Source organism: Molossus molossus, unplaced genomic scaffold (genome assembly GCF_014108415.1).
Source record: "Molossus molossus isolate mMolMol1 unplaced genomic scaffold, mMolMol1.p scaffold_m16_p_11, whole genome shotgun sequence".
In the NCBI taxonomy this organism is placed as follows: domain Eukaryota; kingdom Metazoa; phylum Chordata; class Mammalia; order Chiroptera; family Molossidae; genus Molossus; species Molossus molossus.
In genome coordinates, this window is record NW_023425346.1 from 91759323 (window position 1) to 91774448 (window position 15126).

At 49.0% G+C, this 15126-nt stretch overlaps 1 protein-coding gene across 2 annotated transcripts; it reads right to left on the reverse strand.

Annotated features, from left to right (window-relative positions):
- Positions 1-3072: 3072 nt before the first annotated feature.
- Positions 3073-14812, reverse strand: LOC118625241 (aspartyl aminopeptidase). 2 transcript variants are annotated; one of them, XM_036254026.1, is made up of 15 exons: positions 14738-14812; positions 14083-14176; positions 13920-14008; positions 13693-13806; positions 13306-13431; positions 12964-13094; positions 12593-12668; positions 12367-12474; positions 11349-11426; positions 10434-10517; positions 9060-9220; positions 8606-8645; positions 8408-8509; positions 3567-3734; positions 3073-3208 (listed from the first exon to the last, which is right to left on the reverse strand). In XM_036254026.1, exons 1-15 carry the CDS (start codon positions 14741-14743, stop codon positions 3158-3160), a joined length of 1428 nt encoding a protein of 475 aa, XP_036109919.1. In that variant the 5' UTR covers positions 14744-14812; the 3' UTR covers positions 3073-3157. The 2 variants fall into 2 exon arrangements, with proteins under 2 accessions (XP_036109919.1, XP_036109918.1); XM_036254025.1 differs by having other exon boundaries at positions 3087-3208; positions 8408-8645.
- Positions 14813-15126: the final 314 nt, after the last annotated feature.

Genomic DNA, 15126 nt, shown 5'->3' on the forward strand with positions numbered 1-15126 from the left:
TGCAAATCTAAGGGCACACAGCTACAGCAGAAGGGCTGGCTCAGTGTGCATAATGCCAAATTGATGTCCTCAGCTTTCTCCAAGTCACACTCCTACTAACATTGTATGGGAGTTCCTGCTGCTCCACATCCTCACCAACACTTGGTATTGTCAGATTTTAATATTATAACTATTATTTTTGTTTGTTTGTTTTTTGTTTTATCCTCACCCGAGGATATTTTTCCTTTTTTTGTACAGATAGAGTGGGAGGGAGAGAGAGGAAGGAGAGAGAGAGAGAGAAACATCGATGTGAAGGGACACATCGAGTGGCTGCCACCCGCACGACCAACCAGGGCCGGGGACAAACTGCAACCGAAGTACGTGCCCTTAGCGGGAACCGAACCCAGGTCTCTCCGGACCGCAGGCCGACGCTCTAACCGCTGAGCCAAACTGGCCAGGGCTAATATTATAACTATTATAATAAGTGTGTGGTGGTGTCTTAACATGTTAATTTGTTAGGTTAAACCGTATGAAATTGCCATGTTGTGGGTCAAAATGGTCAAATACAATTTCACGAGTCAACTTAATATGTCTCTGATGATGAAGTAGAGCATGTTTTCATGTATTTAGTGACCATTTGGATTTCCTCTTTTATGAAGTGCCCATAAGAATGTTCCTAAGAGCTTTATTCGTCATAGCCAAACACTGGAAGCAACCCAAATGTCATCAGTAGGAGAATGAATTAAAAAATCATGGTATATTTACATAAAGGAATATTACTCAGCAATAAAGAATTACTTCCACATGCAACAATACAAACCAATCTCAAAAATATTGTATTGATCAAGAAAAGCCTGAAAAATTTGGGGAAAAAAATCTGTAAAGAAGAGTACACATGGTTCCATAAATAAAATTTGTGGAATTCAAAAAGTCACATCTATAATAATGCTTCGTCAACCTTCTGTGTCTTCTTGTTTTGGGTGTATCATTTGTAAACAACTATAATTTTTTATATCAAGTCTCACAATCTTTGTATTTTAACTGAAATATGTAGTTCACTTATTCTGCTTTTAAATAACCTTACTGAGATATAATTAGTCAACTTATTTAGAATGTTATATTTAACTACATATATTTGGGTTTCATTCTGCCATCTTAGTGCTTTCTAATGCTTCCTTTTTTCTCATTTCTCCTTTTGAATTTTAAAAAATTATCCCTGTAGTTTTAGTATAAAAATGTTCAAACATACAAAAATTTTAAAAACTAGTACAATGAAATCATCTCTCCATTAGAGGCAAGCCTTTTCGACCCGAGTCAATCCTTTTCACTATTTTACCTTACTCACACATATATACATAATATGGTTTAGCTGAACCATTTGAAATAAAGTTGCAGAATGGACTGATTAAAAAAACTTTTTTTCTTTATTGATTTGAGAGAGGAAGGCAGAGGGAGAAATAGAAACATTGATGAGTGAGAACATCGATTGGCCACCTCCTGCATGCCCCACACTGGGGACTTGGCCCACAACCTGAGCATGTGCCCTGACCAGGAATCGATCCGGTGACCTTCTGGTTCATGGGTCAATGCTTAGCCACTGATCCACACTGGCCAGGCTGGACCAATTATTTTTTTAAATATCCCATTTAACCCCCATCAATTAGTTTGAAGTTGTATTAGTTTCCCAGGGCTACTGTAACAAAGTGCTAAAAACGAGGTGGTTTAAAACAATAGAAATTTGTCTTAAGAGTTCCAGAAGCTAGAATTCCGAAATCCAGGTTTCAGCAGGGTCAAGCTTCCTGAGTCCTCTAGGGGAATCCTTCTTCTTCCTAGCTGGTGGTTTGCCAGTGATCTGGCATTCCATGGCTTGTAGATGCATCTCTCCAATCTCCCATTTTACATGGCACCCCCCCCCCCCCATGTCTTCCTATCTTCTCTATGCATGTCTGTGTCCAAAACTCCTGTTTTTGCAAGGACACAGACATATTGGATTAGGGCCCACCCTGATGACCTCCTCTCGATCATCTGCAAACGCCATATTTCCAAATATGATCACATTGACAGGTACCAGGGTTAGGAGTTCAGCATCTTTTTTGGAGGACACAATTCAATCCACAACAAAAGCTATATACTTTTAATATTCTTTTAGTGATTTTCCTAAAAATTACAATAGGTACCTTGACTTCAAAGTATAAATTGATTTCTTCACTTTCCAGATAATGCAAGCAGCTTAGTGTACTTGAACCTATTGTCCTCTCCTGAGTTTTATGCTACTGTGGTCATATAGTTTAATTATATATAATTTAAACCCCACAAACATTATTATTGCTTTATGATCATAAGAGTTTAAGACATAAATGGTCATATTTATATAAAAATTTTCATATTGGTATCTGAAAAATTAGAAAAAGACAACACAATTATTTTGGTGAGTTTACAAGGAGACTGACTTTTCCTATTTTGATTTTTTCAGTGATAATCATTTTCTGTAGTAACACAGGGTGGGCAAAAGTAGGTTTACAGTTGTAATACAAATGCAATATTAAATAATACAAGAATAACTGTGTTTTGTGTACTCACAACTGTAAGCCTACTTTTGCCCATCCCTCCTGTATATTAGCAATCAAGTAATGCCAGCAGCTGCTGAGAAGTGAACACGATGAACGGTGATGCTGAAGCCCAGACTGTGCTCTTCTCTTTGCAGTGCCTGGGTGGGGTAGGGAGGGACGGTAGAGGGTGGGAAACAGCCTGGGAGGCGGGGGGCTGATGCCGAGTGCTGAGACCTCACTGGGCTAAGCTGGGCTTCATTATTCCGGAAATGGAAGTAGGGAAGAGCATCAAGGCCACTCGCCAGAGGGAGGACTGCAGATGGGAGAAATGACCCTTCCATTGTGGACCCACCGCCCTTTACCCACTTCAGGCATGAGCTTAAGGAAGAGAAAAGAGACGGGAAATCAGGCCTCCACCAGCTCCCAGGAGTTGTGGTCTCCTCTCCCTGCACCCCAACCTCCCCTCTGTTCTGGTTCCAGAGGTTTAAGCCAGGCCGGACCTCCACCCCTCCAATTGCCAAATAAGCACAACAGAATGAGTTTAAGTGAAAAATCCACTTTAATAATCCAGCTTCAGCTCAGCTGAGAACTTCCCCTCTCGAGTGCAAGAGAAGTCTTTCCAAGAGGCCTCAATCCACTAAGAGGTTACGGCTCAGAGAAGGGTACAGCTCAAAAAAGCCCTAAAATGAGAGGCAACATGGGATTGGGAATCAGTGGAGACCAGATGGGGGTGCCCCACCACTCACCTCCCACCAACATAGGCCCCAGCAAGAGAAGCATAGTAGCTTCACCCACACTTAACAACTGCCTCAATCTTCCCATCCCTGATCCCTTCTCTGTCCCATTATCCTTTGGGGCTATCAGGATCCCTGAACCCTGAAAAAAATAGGGACCCTTCTTTTTCTACATGGTAGCGCCAAGACAACCAGCCCCATCACCTAGGCCTGTCACTCAGTGATGATGTTGCCCCAGTAACCAATCCAGGCACTGGAGGAGGAAGAGCCCAGCCTCGATGGCGAGGGGTGAGGTGGGAGTTACCTTGAAGAGGGTGATGGTCTGGAGCACTCCTGTGGTGCAGGCTGTCTCCCGGATGGAGTGCATGGCCAGTTGTGGGCTGCCTAAATCCAGTACACGCAGCCCCAGCCGAGAAGCCAAGATAGGGCCAATGGTGGACCCACAGGTGGAATCATTCCGAACCATGAATTCCTGGGGAGAGGCGAAGAGGTTTACAAGCAACATGTAGTCTGTGCTCATTAAGGCCAAGAAGGAATTCACCTTACAACTGCAAGGCTGAAAGGGGCCTGGCAAATGGCCCACTTCTACCCACCGAGAGTGGATGTGACCACCTAAAATCACAAAACCAGTGTTAAATGGCAGGCCCAAAGCACAGTATATTCTGAATCGCTCCTACTCTCTCCATCTACACTATCACCACACCAGTTCCAGCTACCATCATCTAGCCTCCCATAAGGAATCCATTCTCCACACAGCGAGCAGGGGAATTCTTATTTTATTTTATTTTTTGTTAATCCTCACCCAAGGACATTTTTCCATTGATTTTTTTTTATAGAGAGTGGAAGGGAGGGAGGAAAAGAGAGACAGAGAAACATTGATTTGAGAGACACAATGACTGGCTGCCTCCTGCACCAGGGCCAGGGATTGAACCTGCAACCCAAGTATGTGTCCTTGACCAGGAATCAAACCCTTTGATCTTCAGGCCAACGCTCTAACCGCTGAGCTAAACCGGCCAGGGCAAGCAGGGGAGTTTTTTTTTTTTTTATCCTCACCCGAGGACATTTTTTCCATTTTTTTTGTTCAGGTAGAGTGGGAGGGAGAGAGAGGAAGAGAGAGAGAGAGAGAGAAACATCGACGTGAAAGGGACACATCGAGTGGCTGCCACCCGCACAACCAGCCAGGGCCAGGGCCAAACTGCAACCGAGGTACATGCCCCTAGCGGGAACCGAACCCGGGTCTCTTGGGACCGCAGGCTGATGCTCTAACCGCTGAGCAAAACCGGGCAGGGCTGGAATTTTTTTTTTTAAATATTTTTTCTTTATTGATCCCAGAGAAAGAGGAAGGAAGAGAGAGAGACAAAAGCATTGATGAGAGAGAACACTGACCAGCCGCCTCCTGCAACCCCCGCCCCCCCGCAACAGGAAATGAATTAGCGACCTCCTGGTGCATGGGTCAACGCCCAACCACTGAGCCACACCAGGGACTTTTAATATAAGTACTTTTTATGTCACTCTCTTGGTTAACATGCACTCACCATCTCCCACCCCATACACACACAAAGAAAAACCATTCCACAGTTTTAGTGTTTTGTAAAAATATTGCTATTGGCATTTTAAAACTATTTTTTTGTATTCCAATAAAAAAAGTAAACAAGAAAATCATGTTAGATATCAAGATTTTAGTGTAAGGAAAAGGCAGAATTATAAAACCAAATAAATTAAGTAATAACTATTCTTATTTTTAAAATAAGAATTATAGTACTGCCCTGGCCGGTTTGGCTCAGCAGTTGGAACGTCAGCCTGTGGACCACAGAGTCCTGGGTTTGGTTCCCGCTAGGGGCATGTACCAAAAAAGAAAAAAGAATTATAGTATTAACTCATGATTTTCAAAATACATACACTTTCTCCTAGCTATGCCCCACACCCTCCCAACAATGAACACTCATGGTGCCAGACCATGATCTCTGACATCATTTCCCATTAAAAGGAACCAAGTCTAAGGAAGGAAATGAACAAGATGTGCCTGCAGTTTCTTATTGTGCTGAAAAGCAGGAAACCTTTAGAGTCATGTCAAAATACACAGACAGGAGTTACACTAGAAGGACCCCTATTGGTCAAAGTTATAACAATTTGAGAATGAAATTAAATGATTATAGTGCATCAGAAAACACTGAACCAATGAAAATACGACTTTATGAGAGTGAGAAAAGGAAAAGAAAAAAAATCTATTTGCCATCATTTGAGAAGGCTATTAAAATACTTCCTCTTGCCCTGGCCGGTTTGGCTCAGCGGTTAGAGCGCCGGCCTGCGGTCCGGAGAGACCCGGGTTCGGTTCCCGCTAAGGGCATGTACTTCGGTTGCAGTTTGTCCCCGGCCCTGGTTGGTCGTGCGGGTTGCAGCCACTCGATGTGTCCCTTCACATCGATGTTTCTCTCTCTCTCTCTCCCTTCCTCTCTCTCCCTCCCACTCTATCTGTACAAAAAATGGAAAAATATCCTTGGGTGAGGATAAAAAAAAAAAAAAAAAAAAAAAAAAAAAAATACTTCCTCTTGAAAATTAGTTATTAAAGGAAAAAAATTAGCATTTATACTGTCTTTCTTCATAACCAAATAGCCCTAGATGATGGGGGGAAATTCCACTTCACAGAACAATGGAAGCTAATAAATGTGAAAGGGATGAAAGGTAGAAGAAATGAATTAGGGGGCGGGGGTGTTCAGTAAACTCTAATGAAATTATTGATTTAGGCAAGGATTATCATTGGTGTTAAATGTATGGATTATGGGGACTCATTGCTCATATAGGTTACTGTCCAGTCCAAGGAGAAAAAAAAAACCAGATGTAGGGATTGAAGGGCGATTTCAGTTTACAGAAAATACAGGGGTTAGAGGCACAAGCTAAACACCACCATGGAAAAGCAACCAAAAAAATCCAGAAAGTGAGAATTATATGGAATGATCAGCCTGGTTTCTTTACAAGCCAAGAAGTCAAGGTTATTTAAAAAAAGAGGGGAGGGGGGTGTGCTAATTTAAAAGACACTCAAGCAACATATCACCCAAATATAACATGTGGTCCTGAACTGAATACTAAGTTGGCACAAACAACTATAAAGAATATTTTTAGGATAATGGGAAAATTGAAAATGATCTGTGCTTTAGATGAGATACAAATTTACTCAATCAAAAACGTACTGAAATAGAAAGGGGAAGAGTACTGAGTGAAAAGAGGAAGCAAAAGAAATATGATTTCATTTTTTTTTTTTTTTTTAATCCTCACCCGAGGACATTTTTGCATTTTTTTGTTCAGACAGAGCGGGAGGGGGAGAGAGAGAGAGAAAAACATCGATGTGAAGGGACACATTGAGTGGTTGCCACCCGCACGACCAACCAGGGCCGGGGACAAACTGCAACCGAGGTACGTGCCCTTAGCAGGAACCGAACCCGGGTCTCTCTGTACCGCAGGTGGACGCTCTAACCGCTGAGCCAAACTGGCCAGGGCTGATTTCATTTTTTTTAAATGTGTTAAGTATATGCATAGAAAATAATCTGGAAAAATATACATACACTTCTAGGGATTAATGTTTGTTTTATTTTTAATTTTTATTTCTTTTTTTTAAATGTTGATTTTAGGGAGCGAGAGAGAAACATGGATTTATTGCTCCACTTATTTAAGTGTTCATTGGTTGATTCTTGGATGTGCCCTGGCTTTAGTGGAGGAAGTGACTACATACGTAGAGGAAATAAAAGGAGAACTGAAACTAGAAGTGGAGCCTGAAGATGTGACTGACTCACTGCAATCTCATGATCAAACTTCAATGGATGAGGAGTTGCTTCTAAGGGTGAGCAAAGAAAGTGGCTTCTTGAGATGAAATTTATTGGTGAAGATGCCGTGAAGATGGTTGAAATGACCACGAGGGATTTAGAGTATTACACAAGTCTGGTTCATGAAGCAGCTGGCTGCAGGGTTTGAGAGGACTGACCACAATTTTGAAAGAAGTTATGCTGTGGGTAAAATGCTATCAAACAGCACTGCATGCTACTGAGCACTCATTCATGAAAGGGAGAGGCAACTGATGCAGCAACCTTCACCGCTGTCTTACTTTAAGAAACTGCCAGTCACCACAACCTTCACCAACCACACCCTGATCCGTCAGCGACCATCAATATAGAAGTAAGACCCTCCACCATAAAAAAGATTACAACTTGCTGAAGGCTCAGATGATGGCTAGCATTTTGTTTTTAAGCAATAAAGTATATTTTCATTTCTTGATTGGTTTTTTAGAGAGAGAAGGAAGAGGGAGGGAAGAAAGGAGAGAGAAGGAGAGGGAGAGGGAGAGAGAGAGAGAGAGAGAGAGAGAGAGAGAGACTTCGTATTCCACTTATTTACACACGCATTGGTTGTTTCTTGTACGTGTCCTGACCCACAACCTTGACAAATTGGGACAGCGCTCTAACCAACCAAGCCACCAGACCAGGGCAGCAATAAAGTATTTTCAAATTAGAGTATATATATTATTTTTTAGATGTAATGCTATAGCATACTTAATGGACTACAAAACAGTGTAAACATAACTTTTATATGCACTGGGAAATTCCAAAATTCACGTGAATAGCTTTAATGAAATACTCACTGTATTGTGGAGGTCTAGAAAGGAACTCACAATCTCTCTGATAAGCCTGTCTCCAAATCTATACCTATGACTAGACGGGCCACCGCCAAGGCAAAAAGAAAAATGAGCAGTTGGAGTTCCAAGCTCCCCAGCCCTGAAATTCCCTTATGGGAGCCCCAAGGGTGTGTAAGAGACACAGGTGAGCTGGGGGTGCCAAATGGGAAAAGGGCAGGACTAACTCACCCTGTGCCAAGAGCACACTGTACCTTCAATCCTCAGAGAAATCCGGCAGAATAGCCCCATTTTATGAGTGTGGAAACTGAGACTCAGAGAAGTTAGACTAGTCCAAGGTCATAAGGCTAGTACCACAGCAGAACCAGCATCGATGCCAACTCTGCCTATATCTAAAACCTCTGTTCTTCCCACTCTACTGAGATCTCCTCCACTAAAGGCTGTCTACCATGCTCCCTCATTGGGGGCCATCTGCTTGTGCCCCCCAGTCCCTCCATCACCCCTTCCGAGGCAGTGACCGCCCTTACCTGCAGGGGTACCCCGACATTGTTGGCCACCCTGCGGATCAGGGCCTCTGAAACCGCATTCGAGGCATAGCGCTGCTTGCTGTTCACCTTGATCACAGGGCCCTGGGGAGAGGGAAACCAGGAGTCGAAGGTGAGGCAGAGGGGGGCCCAGAACCAGCCAAGCTGGTAAGTCCTTAACAAGAAACAGGAGCATCTCACCTTGTGGAATAAGGGCCGGTGGTTCTCCTCATGCTTGTCCCTGTAAGAGCCAGTTTAAGGGCAAGAGATGACAAACAGAAGCTGGGCCTGACAACAACCCCCCTCCCCCGCAAGAGATGTCACTAAAGGATCACAGCACGCTTTTCCCCACCAGCCCTCCGGCAGCACCTCAGTCATGCCAAATGCATGTTCTAGGCAGCCTCTAGTGATCGATGGAAATAAGTCTGTAGATAGAGCCTATTCAACATGGCTTAGGCATTACATGACTTGGCCCAAGCTTGGCCTTGGAGACTCAGAAGGAAGCAGTCAAAAGGAAGCAGTCAAAAGGAAGTCCGCACTGAACCTCTCAGTTGAATGAGGAAGGGGGAGGGGGAAGAAGTCAGGGCTTAGGTTCCGCCCAGGTCTCCAGCTACATGAGGATTGTGTGGCTGCATGCCTGGCATGGTGCACTCACACGTAGTTGGGGTGCACAGCATGGGCCATGTCTGCACTGATCATGTAGGACTTGGGTATGGCTTCCTCGAAGGCCGTCAGGTGCACGGGTGAGGCCGAGATCCGCCGCAGCACCAACTCTGTGAGCAGTGACTGTGCCCCTTGGGCACTCTCAGACCCCACCTGAAAAGAGCAGAGACCTGGCTCTGGGGGGGTCTGGGCTGAGGGGCCTGAGGTGGAGGCCAGGGAGAGGGGCCCAATGCCCACACTGGCCCAGGACCCCATTGAGTCAGTGGGTGAGGAACACAGGGTGTTATCAGCAACTTTCCCAACCTTGTGTCACCAAAAAACGGATGGTGGGCTGAGGTCAAAGTAATCCCCAGTCACCTCTGGGGCAGAAACAGCACCTTCTAGTGGACTTCTGCACTGCCCTCCTCCTTCTCCTGACCCTTGTGACTAGGGCTCAGCACAGCTGCCTCACACAAGGATGAATCTTTTATGCATGGGATAGAGACTCTAACTGTCCATGATTGTCTTTTTTTTTTTTATCCCCGCCCGAGGACATTTTTGCATTTATCTTCAGATAGAGCAGGAGGGAGAGAGGGAGGAAGAGATAGAAACATTGATGTGAGAGAGACACATCGAGTGGCTGCCACCCACACGACCTCAAAAGGGGCCGGGGACAAACTGCAACCGAGGTACATGCCCTTAGCAGGAACCGAACCCGGGCCTCTCTGATCTGTGTGCTGACGCTCCAACCGCTGAGCCAAACTGGCCAGGACCATGATTATCTTCTATAACAGAACACCCAAGCTATAGCTAAGCACATGACTTCCCAGTTAGAGATGACATTCCTAGCTTCCCCTGAAGCTACACACGGCCATGCTAAGCTCTGTGGAATGTAGGCTGGGACGAATGCCACCTTAGAGATGGACATGCGTCCCCTACGCACTCTTCTCCCTTCCTACCGACTCAGCACAGACGTGATGCCTGAGCTGGAACAGCCACCCTGGATCCTGACATGGGAGCCCTGTGTTCAGGATGGCAGACACCTGTCCTGAGCTGCTAACTCTGACCTGTGCAGTGACATGAGAGAACTACCCAGCTGTACAAGTTCTGTTACAGCATCTAAGACTGCACCCCAGCACAAGCAAGAATAATGAGGACCCACTGTGTGCAGAGCCTCTGAGGATGAAAGGGCACAGTCCTTGTGGCACACAGAGACATATGGGAGGTATGGTCACACTAGAGGCAGATAAACACTGAGCCGGAGGGGACCAAATGCTCAGCGAACACGGGCAGCATCTCCCCTGCTGGCTCACACTGGGTGCCTGGCACAGGCTGGCCATGGAAGACTCTCCAGAGGGGGCCTTCCCCAGAGCCCGCCATGACGTACTTCTTCGTTGTCGTAGAGGGCAATCATCCGCACATGGGGATCCAAGGCTAGGGAGGCAGGGGCTGCGCAGGAATCAATCAAGGCCTGGTTTGGGGAGAGACCAAGAGCATCACGCTCACCCCTCTTGCTTCCGTAACAGCCCACCAACACCTCAGAGGTGCCTATCCCTACCCACTGATGTTCTCCCGTACCTCTCCATGCAAAAGGCAGGCGGGTGTGTAAGGAGGGGAAGGGCTGAAAATCCCATCAAGTCAAAAGAACCACACAGATCATGCAAACTAATTGGCCTCAGTGAAGATTGAGACCCAATAGGGCAACTGTGGCTCCATCAAAGCGACATGACTGATTGACTGGTGGCAGAAGTGGGTACGAGTCCCAGGTATAGCTCAGGTCTCAGTTACAGCCCAAAATCTGTCTCTAAGAACAGGACAAAGAGGGAAGGAGAGGTGTGAAAAGGGCAGAGGAAGGGGTGAGGGTAAGAGGAAAAAGGTGAGAATATCAAGGTGGCCAGGAGGACGAGAGACTACATCCCTGAGATCTCAAGGCACAGAGAGAGGGCTGGGGTGTGGGGGTGGGGAGGAACAGAGGGAGATGGACGATACTGCCTGAGGGGCTAAGGCCTTTCCCTGGAAGCAGAGGTTAACTTAAAAAAGAGGCAGCAGGAGCAGGATTAGGACAAGACACTATGGTGCCCTAAACAACCACTCAGCCTTCCCCACTGCAGCCCCAGCCTCCGGACCAACGCAAGGATGGAGCCAAGAGGCTGCAGCACTGTGGCCCCTCCTTCTGGTCCACCAGCGGACTTCTGGGGTGGCCAACAGCTGTCTCACAACTGCTGAGGCTTGAGGCAGTCCCCCAACCCCATCATTCCACCTCTCCTGGAGCTGTGTGCCCCCTGGAGGTACCCCAGCTCACCTGCAGGGCACAGAAGCAACTATGCAGGTTGTCCAGTCGAGGCGCAAAGATGAACTCCTCATAAGCACCGCCCAGGACCTAGGAAGACAGGACAATCAGCCTGACCTTTAAACCCTCATCCCAACTCACCTGCTTTTCTCTGCTCTCAAGGGCCTGAGCTTGAGCTACCTCTTTGGTTCCTTGCGCAACCTCTCCCTGACCTCTGGCTTAGGACTACGATACTGCTGTGCAGGGCTGAGTAGAGAATGGGGTTGGCCTGGAGCAGAGGGATGGAGGTTGCAGGCCTGTAATTCCTACCAGTTCTTATGTGACAGGAAAAGGGAGGATCTGAATGGTCACAAGAAAAACTAAGGAGCCCGGCTAGTGTGGGTCACTTGGTTTAGCATTGTCCCAAACACCAAGAGGTCGCTGGTTGGATTGCCAGTCAGGGCAAATGCCTGGGGTTGCAGGCTCAATCTCCAGCAGGGGGCGGGTAGGATGCAGCCAATTGATGTTTCTCCCTCATCGCTGTTTCTATGCCTCTCTCCCTCTCCCTTTCTCTCTCTGAAATGAATAAAAACATACTTAAAAAAATAAGAAAGAAAAACTAAGGAAACAAACAAAGGAGGAGACCAGCCAAAACACAGGAACTTAGTGCACAAACAGAAGCAAACATACAAAGCCTTAGCAATCTCCTACGGGAGGCAACTGGTAGGGACACGAGGGTGGACTCCAGGAAAAGGGTGGCCACAACGAGGCCTCTGATTCTCAGAGGGTCAGAGCCAGTATGGGTCCCAGTAGACAGGCCCACCTGTAGTAGCAACTCCAAGGGAATCTGTGGAAAAACTGATCCCCAAACCCCATACCAGAGTCCAAGGAAGCAGGTCTAGAGTGGGAAACTGCCATTTTTTGAGAACCACTGCCCTGGAGGCAGAGGTGGGTGGTGTCTACTGGGAACAGAAACGAGAGTAACTCAGGGACTAGCAGAGTTGATGAGTGCAGGCCAGGATCCCCCCAAGTTCCTGCAGCCGTTCCTCACCGCAGGCTGGGTGTCTGCAAGGCAGAGCTCCATTTCCAAGATGTCCTCGGGGCTCAGCCCCAGCTGGCCACAGAGAAGAGACATGAGGACCGAGTGGTGCCGGTCATCCTGCAAGGCAGAAGGATGTTGGGAGGGGGGGTCTGCTCTCCTCCTCCTCTCCGCTTCTCAGGGATTCAGTCCTTTCCCCACCTGCTCACCCCTCCCCGTGAGCAGGGGACTGTCTTACTGCAGTATTGAGAGGTCCTTGCTCAGGAGTCCCCTTCTCCAGCTCCTCCTGGACTGCTGTGGCAAGAATGGGGACTCTAGGGGAGACAGATGAGGAGGGGTTGAGGGGAGGGTTAGAGGGCACAGCAGGGCGTGGCACCCTTGAGCTCAGGCATCTCCTGGTGGGGTGCCTTTGCTCTTTAATTCCCAGTTTACTCTCCAGCCTCCACACGGCAGAGTTATGAGCCCCCTTGGACATCAACTGGGTCCTAAGAGTAGAACCTGACTGTGGCTAGCATTAGGTAGTACTCTCCAGGTCCCACTGGGGCCCCTGCCATCACCTGGTGCCACACCCCATTCCTCCCAGTCACCAAGCCCTTGCCCCAGTCTCACAAGTGCGTCTCCATGTTGGGCCCAAAGTTCTCATTGACATTTCGTTGTAGGTGGATGGCCAGGTGCGGAATGCGAAGAATGGGCCGGTCCACATGCACCAGCCGCTGCTCCAGCCGATCTGAGGTCGGGCACTGTGGCCAAACAGGCCAGGTCAGCCCAGGGTGCCTCCCAACCACAGTTGGTTAAAGCCCCTACTTCATACAAACTAACCAAGGTGGTCTCCTGACCTGGACTGCCCCCACCCCCCTTCCCCAGGGGGTGTTCTCCACAGGTAACCTGAAGGAAGATGGCAGTCAATCATCAGGCAGTTGATGCTGAGAACCTCCCAGGTTCAGTTACTACCTTGACAATGATGCGTCCAGCCAAGGTCAGGTCACGGTCAAACCAGGTGCTCCAGATGCCACCACCATAGGTCTCCACGCCAACCTGCTGGAATCCTACCTGGCTGCGGCGAGAGCGCCGTTTCACCTGAGTGTGAAGATGGAGAATGAGAAGTCAGAGAAGCCTGCATGACGACTTGGAGATGACACAGACTGTCACAAGCTAAGTAACACAATGAATACCAGTGACAAAGAAGGTCCCAAAGTATGGAAGAAGGGGTTGAACAAGCCAAGCCTTCTTCCCTGCTTCAGGGAATGCTGCCCCCAACATGTACCTCCTGGTTCTTTTCTGCCCTGTCCCTGCCCCCACCCCATGCCTACCCCCATCAGCACGGCCCAGGTTCCTTACCCGAAGGCAGGGGCTGTCCGTATGGGCGCCAATGAGGCTGAAACCATTGCCAGGAACATACTTGCCTCCCACAGCAAAAGCGATGATGGTGGAGGAATTCCTGGTCAGGAAGTACTGGGCGGGAGGAGGGGGATGTTGCTGAATTGCATTAGCCTGCCAGCTGGCACATAGGACTTTAAGCCCCAGCCTAGGGACCTATCTTTTGGTCCTCACCCCACCCCTAGTACCTTGCTCTCGGGCTTGATATCCCAGCTTTCCGTCTCCTTGAGTTCATGGAAACCAGCCTGGAGGAGGCGATTGCGACACTCCGCCACAACTGTAGGGAAAGAACACGCTCAGAGCGATAGATGCCAATCGGGAGCACACCGGCCCCCACCCTCCTTCACTTACCGTGGAAAGGAGAGGGACTCCGGTTCACGAACTTGAGGAGCTCCCGGGCTGCAGCCTGCACCGCCTCTTTGGGGGCTCTTCCGTTCATGGCCACCTAGGGGAGGGGGCGCTCAGACGTTCTGGGGACTTCCACCCTAACCACCGAAGTGGCTGCTCCAAGGCTCAGGCCTCTGCTTCCGCGCCTGGCCCCACGGAGAGACGCACAAGCCTGGCCGAACCTCTATCTGCTGAAAGCTGAGGCCCTCCAGGCAAAGTATCAGAACCCAGAGCGCTCCCCGCCCAGCTCCTCCAAGACGCCGCGCCTCCTAATCCTTAGGCCGGCCCCCTAAGCCACACCACGTGCCCGCCCAGCGGAGACGTGGGTCCCGATCTCCGAGTTCCCAAGCCGTTCCCTAACTCTGGTCCCCTTCCCGAAATTAAAGCCCTGTTCTCCAGGGAGTAGCTCAACTACCCTCCACGCTTCTCCCCTGCCCCCCAGTCCCTCGCAGGCCACCCCTTTCCAACCCCAGGAAGGTCAGGTCACCCGGGGCCGGACTTTCGGATTCGCTTTGGGATGGGCACGGCCCCAACCCAGGGTGCTGCTGAGCTCGGGCCGGAGCCGGCGCCGGGCTGGGTCGCAGACAGAAACTCGGACGGGCGGGCGGTGGTCACCTACCTGCATTGGCCTCACTCGTGGGCCGATTTTACTCGCCAGGCCCCCGGACTTGACCAGGCTCCACTCTCGCCTCCAGGTCCGGTCCGCCCCGCCCCGCCCCGCGCCGCGCCCCGCGGCCCCGCCCCGCCCCGCCCCCACCGTTCTCCGGGCCCCTCTCCAGGTCTCCCGGCCCGCCCTGCCCCCACCGTCCTCGGAGCCCCTAGTCCGGCCTCGCCAGCCACCCCGCCCCCGCTCTCCCCGTGCCCTCCGTGGCGATGGTGGGTGCCCTCTACCGCACTGGAGGTAGTATAACAGCCTCCAAACACCGTCCCCATCCCTCCTGGAGGTCAGAAAGTCCGAGAAAAAGCTCACCGTCTCCAGCTCACCTGGTCCGATGGGGGCTGTACAAA

Excerpts from the sequence above, each read along its gene's own strand:
- LOC118625241 (XM_036254025.1), bottom strand. Across the intron at positions 10,518-11,348 it reads GTTGCTTCTGTGCCCTGCAG|GCCTTGATTGATTCCTGCGC; the intron begins GTGAGCTGGGGT and ends TCCCCAAACCAG. Across the intron at positions 3,735-8,407 it reads ATGTCGGGGTACCCCTGCAG|GAATTCATGGTTCGGAATGA; the intron begins GTAAGGGCGGTC and ends GCCTCTCCCCAG.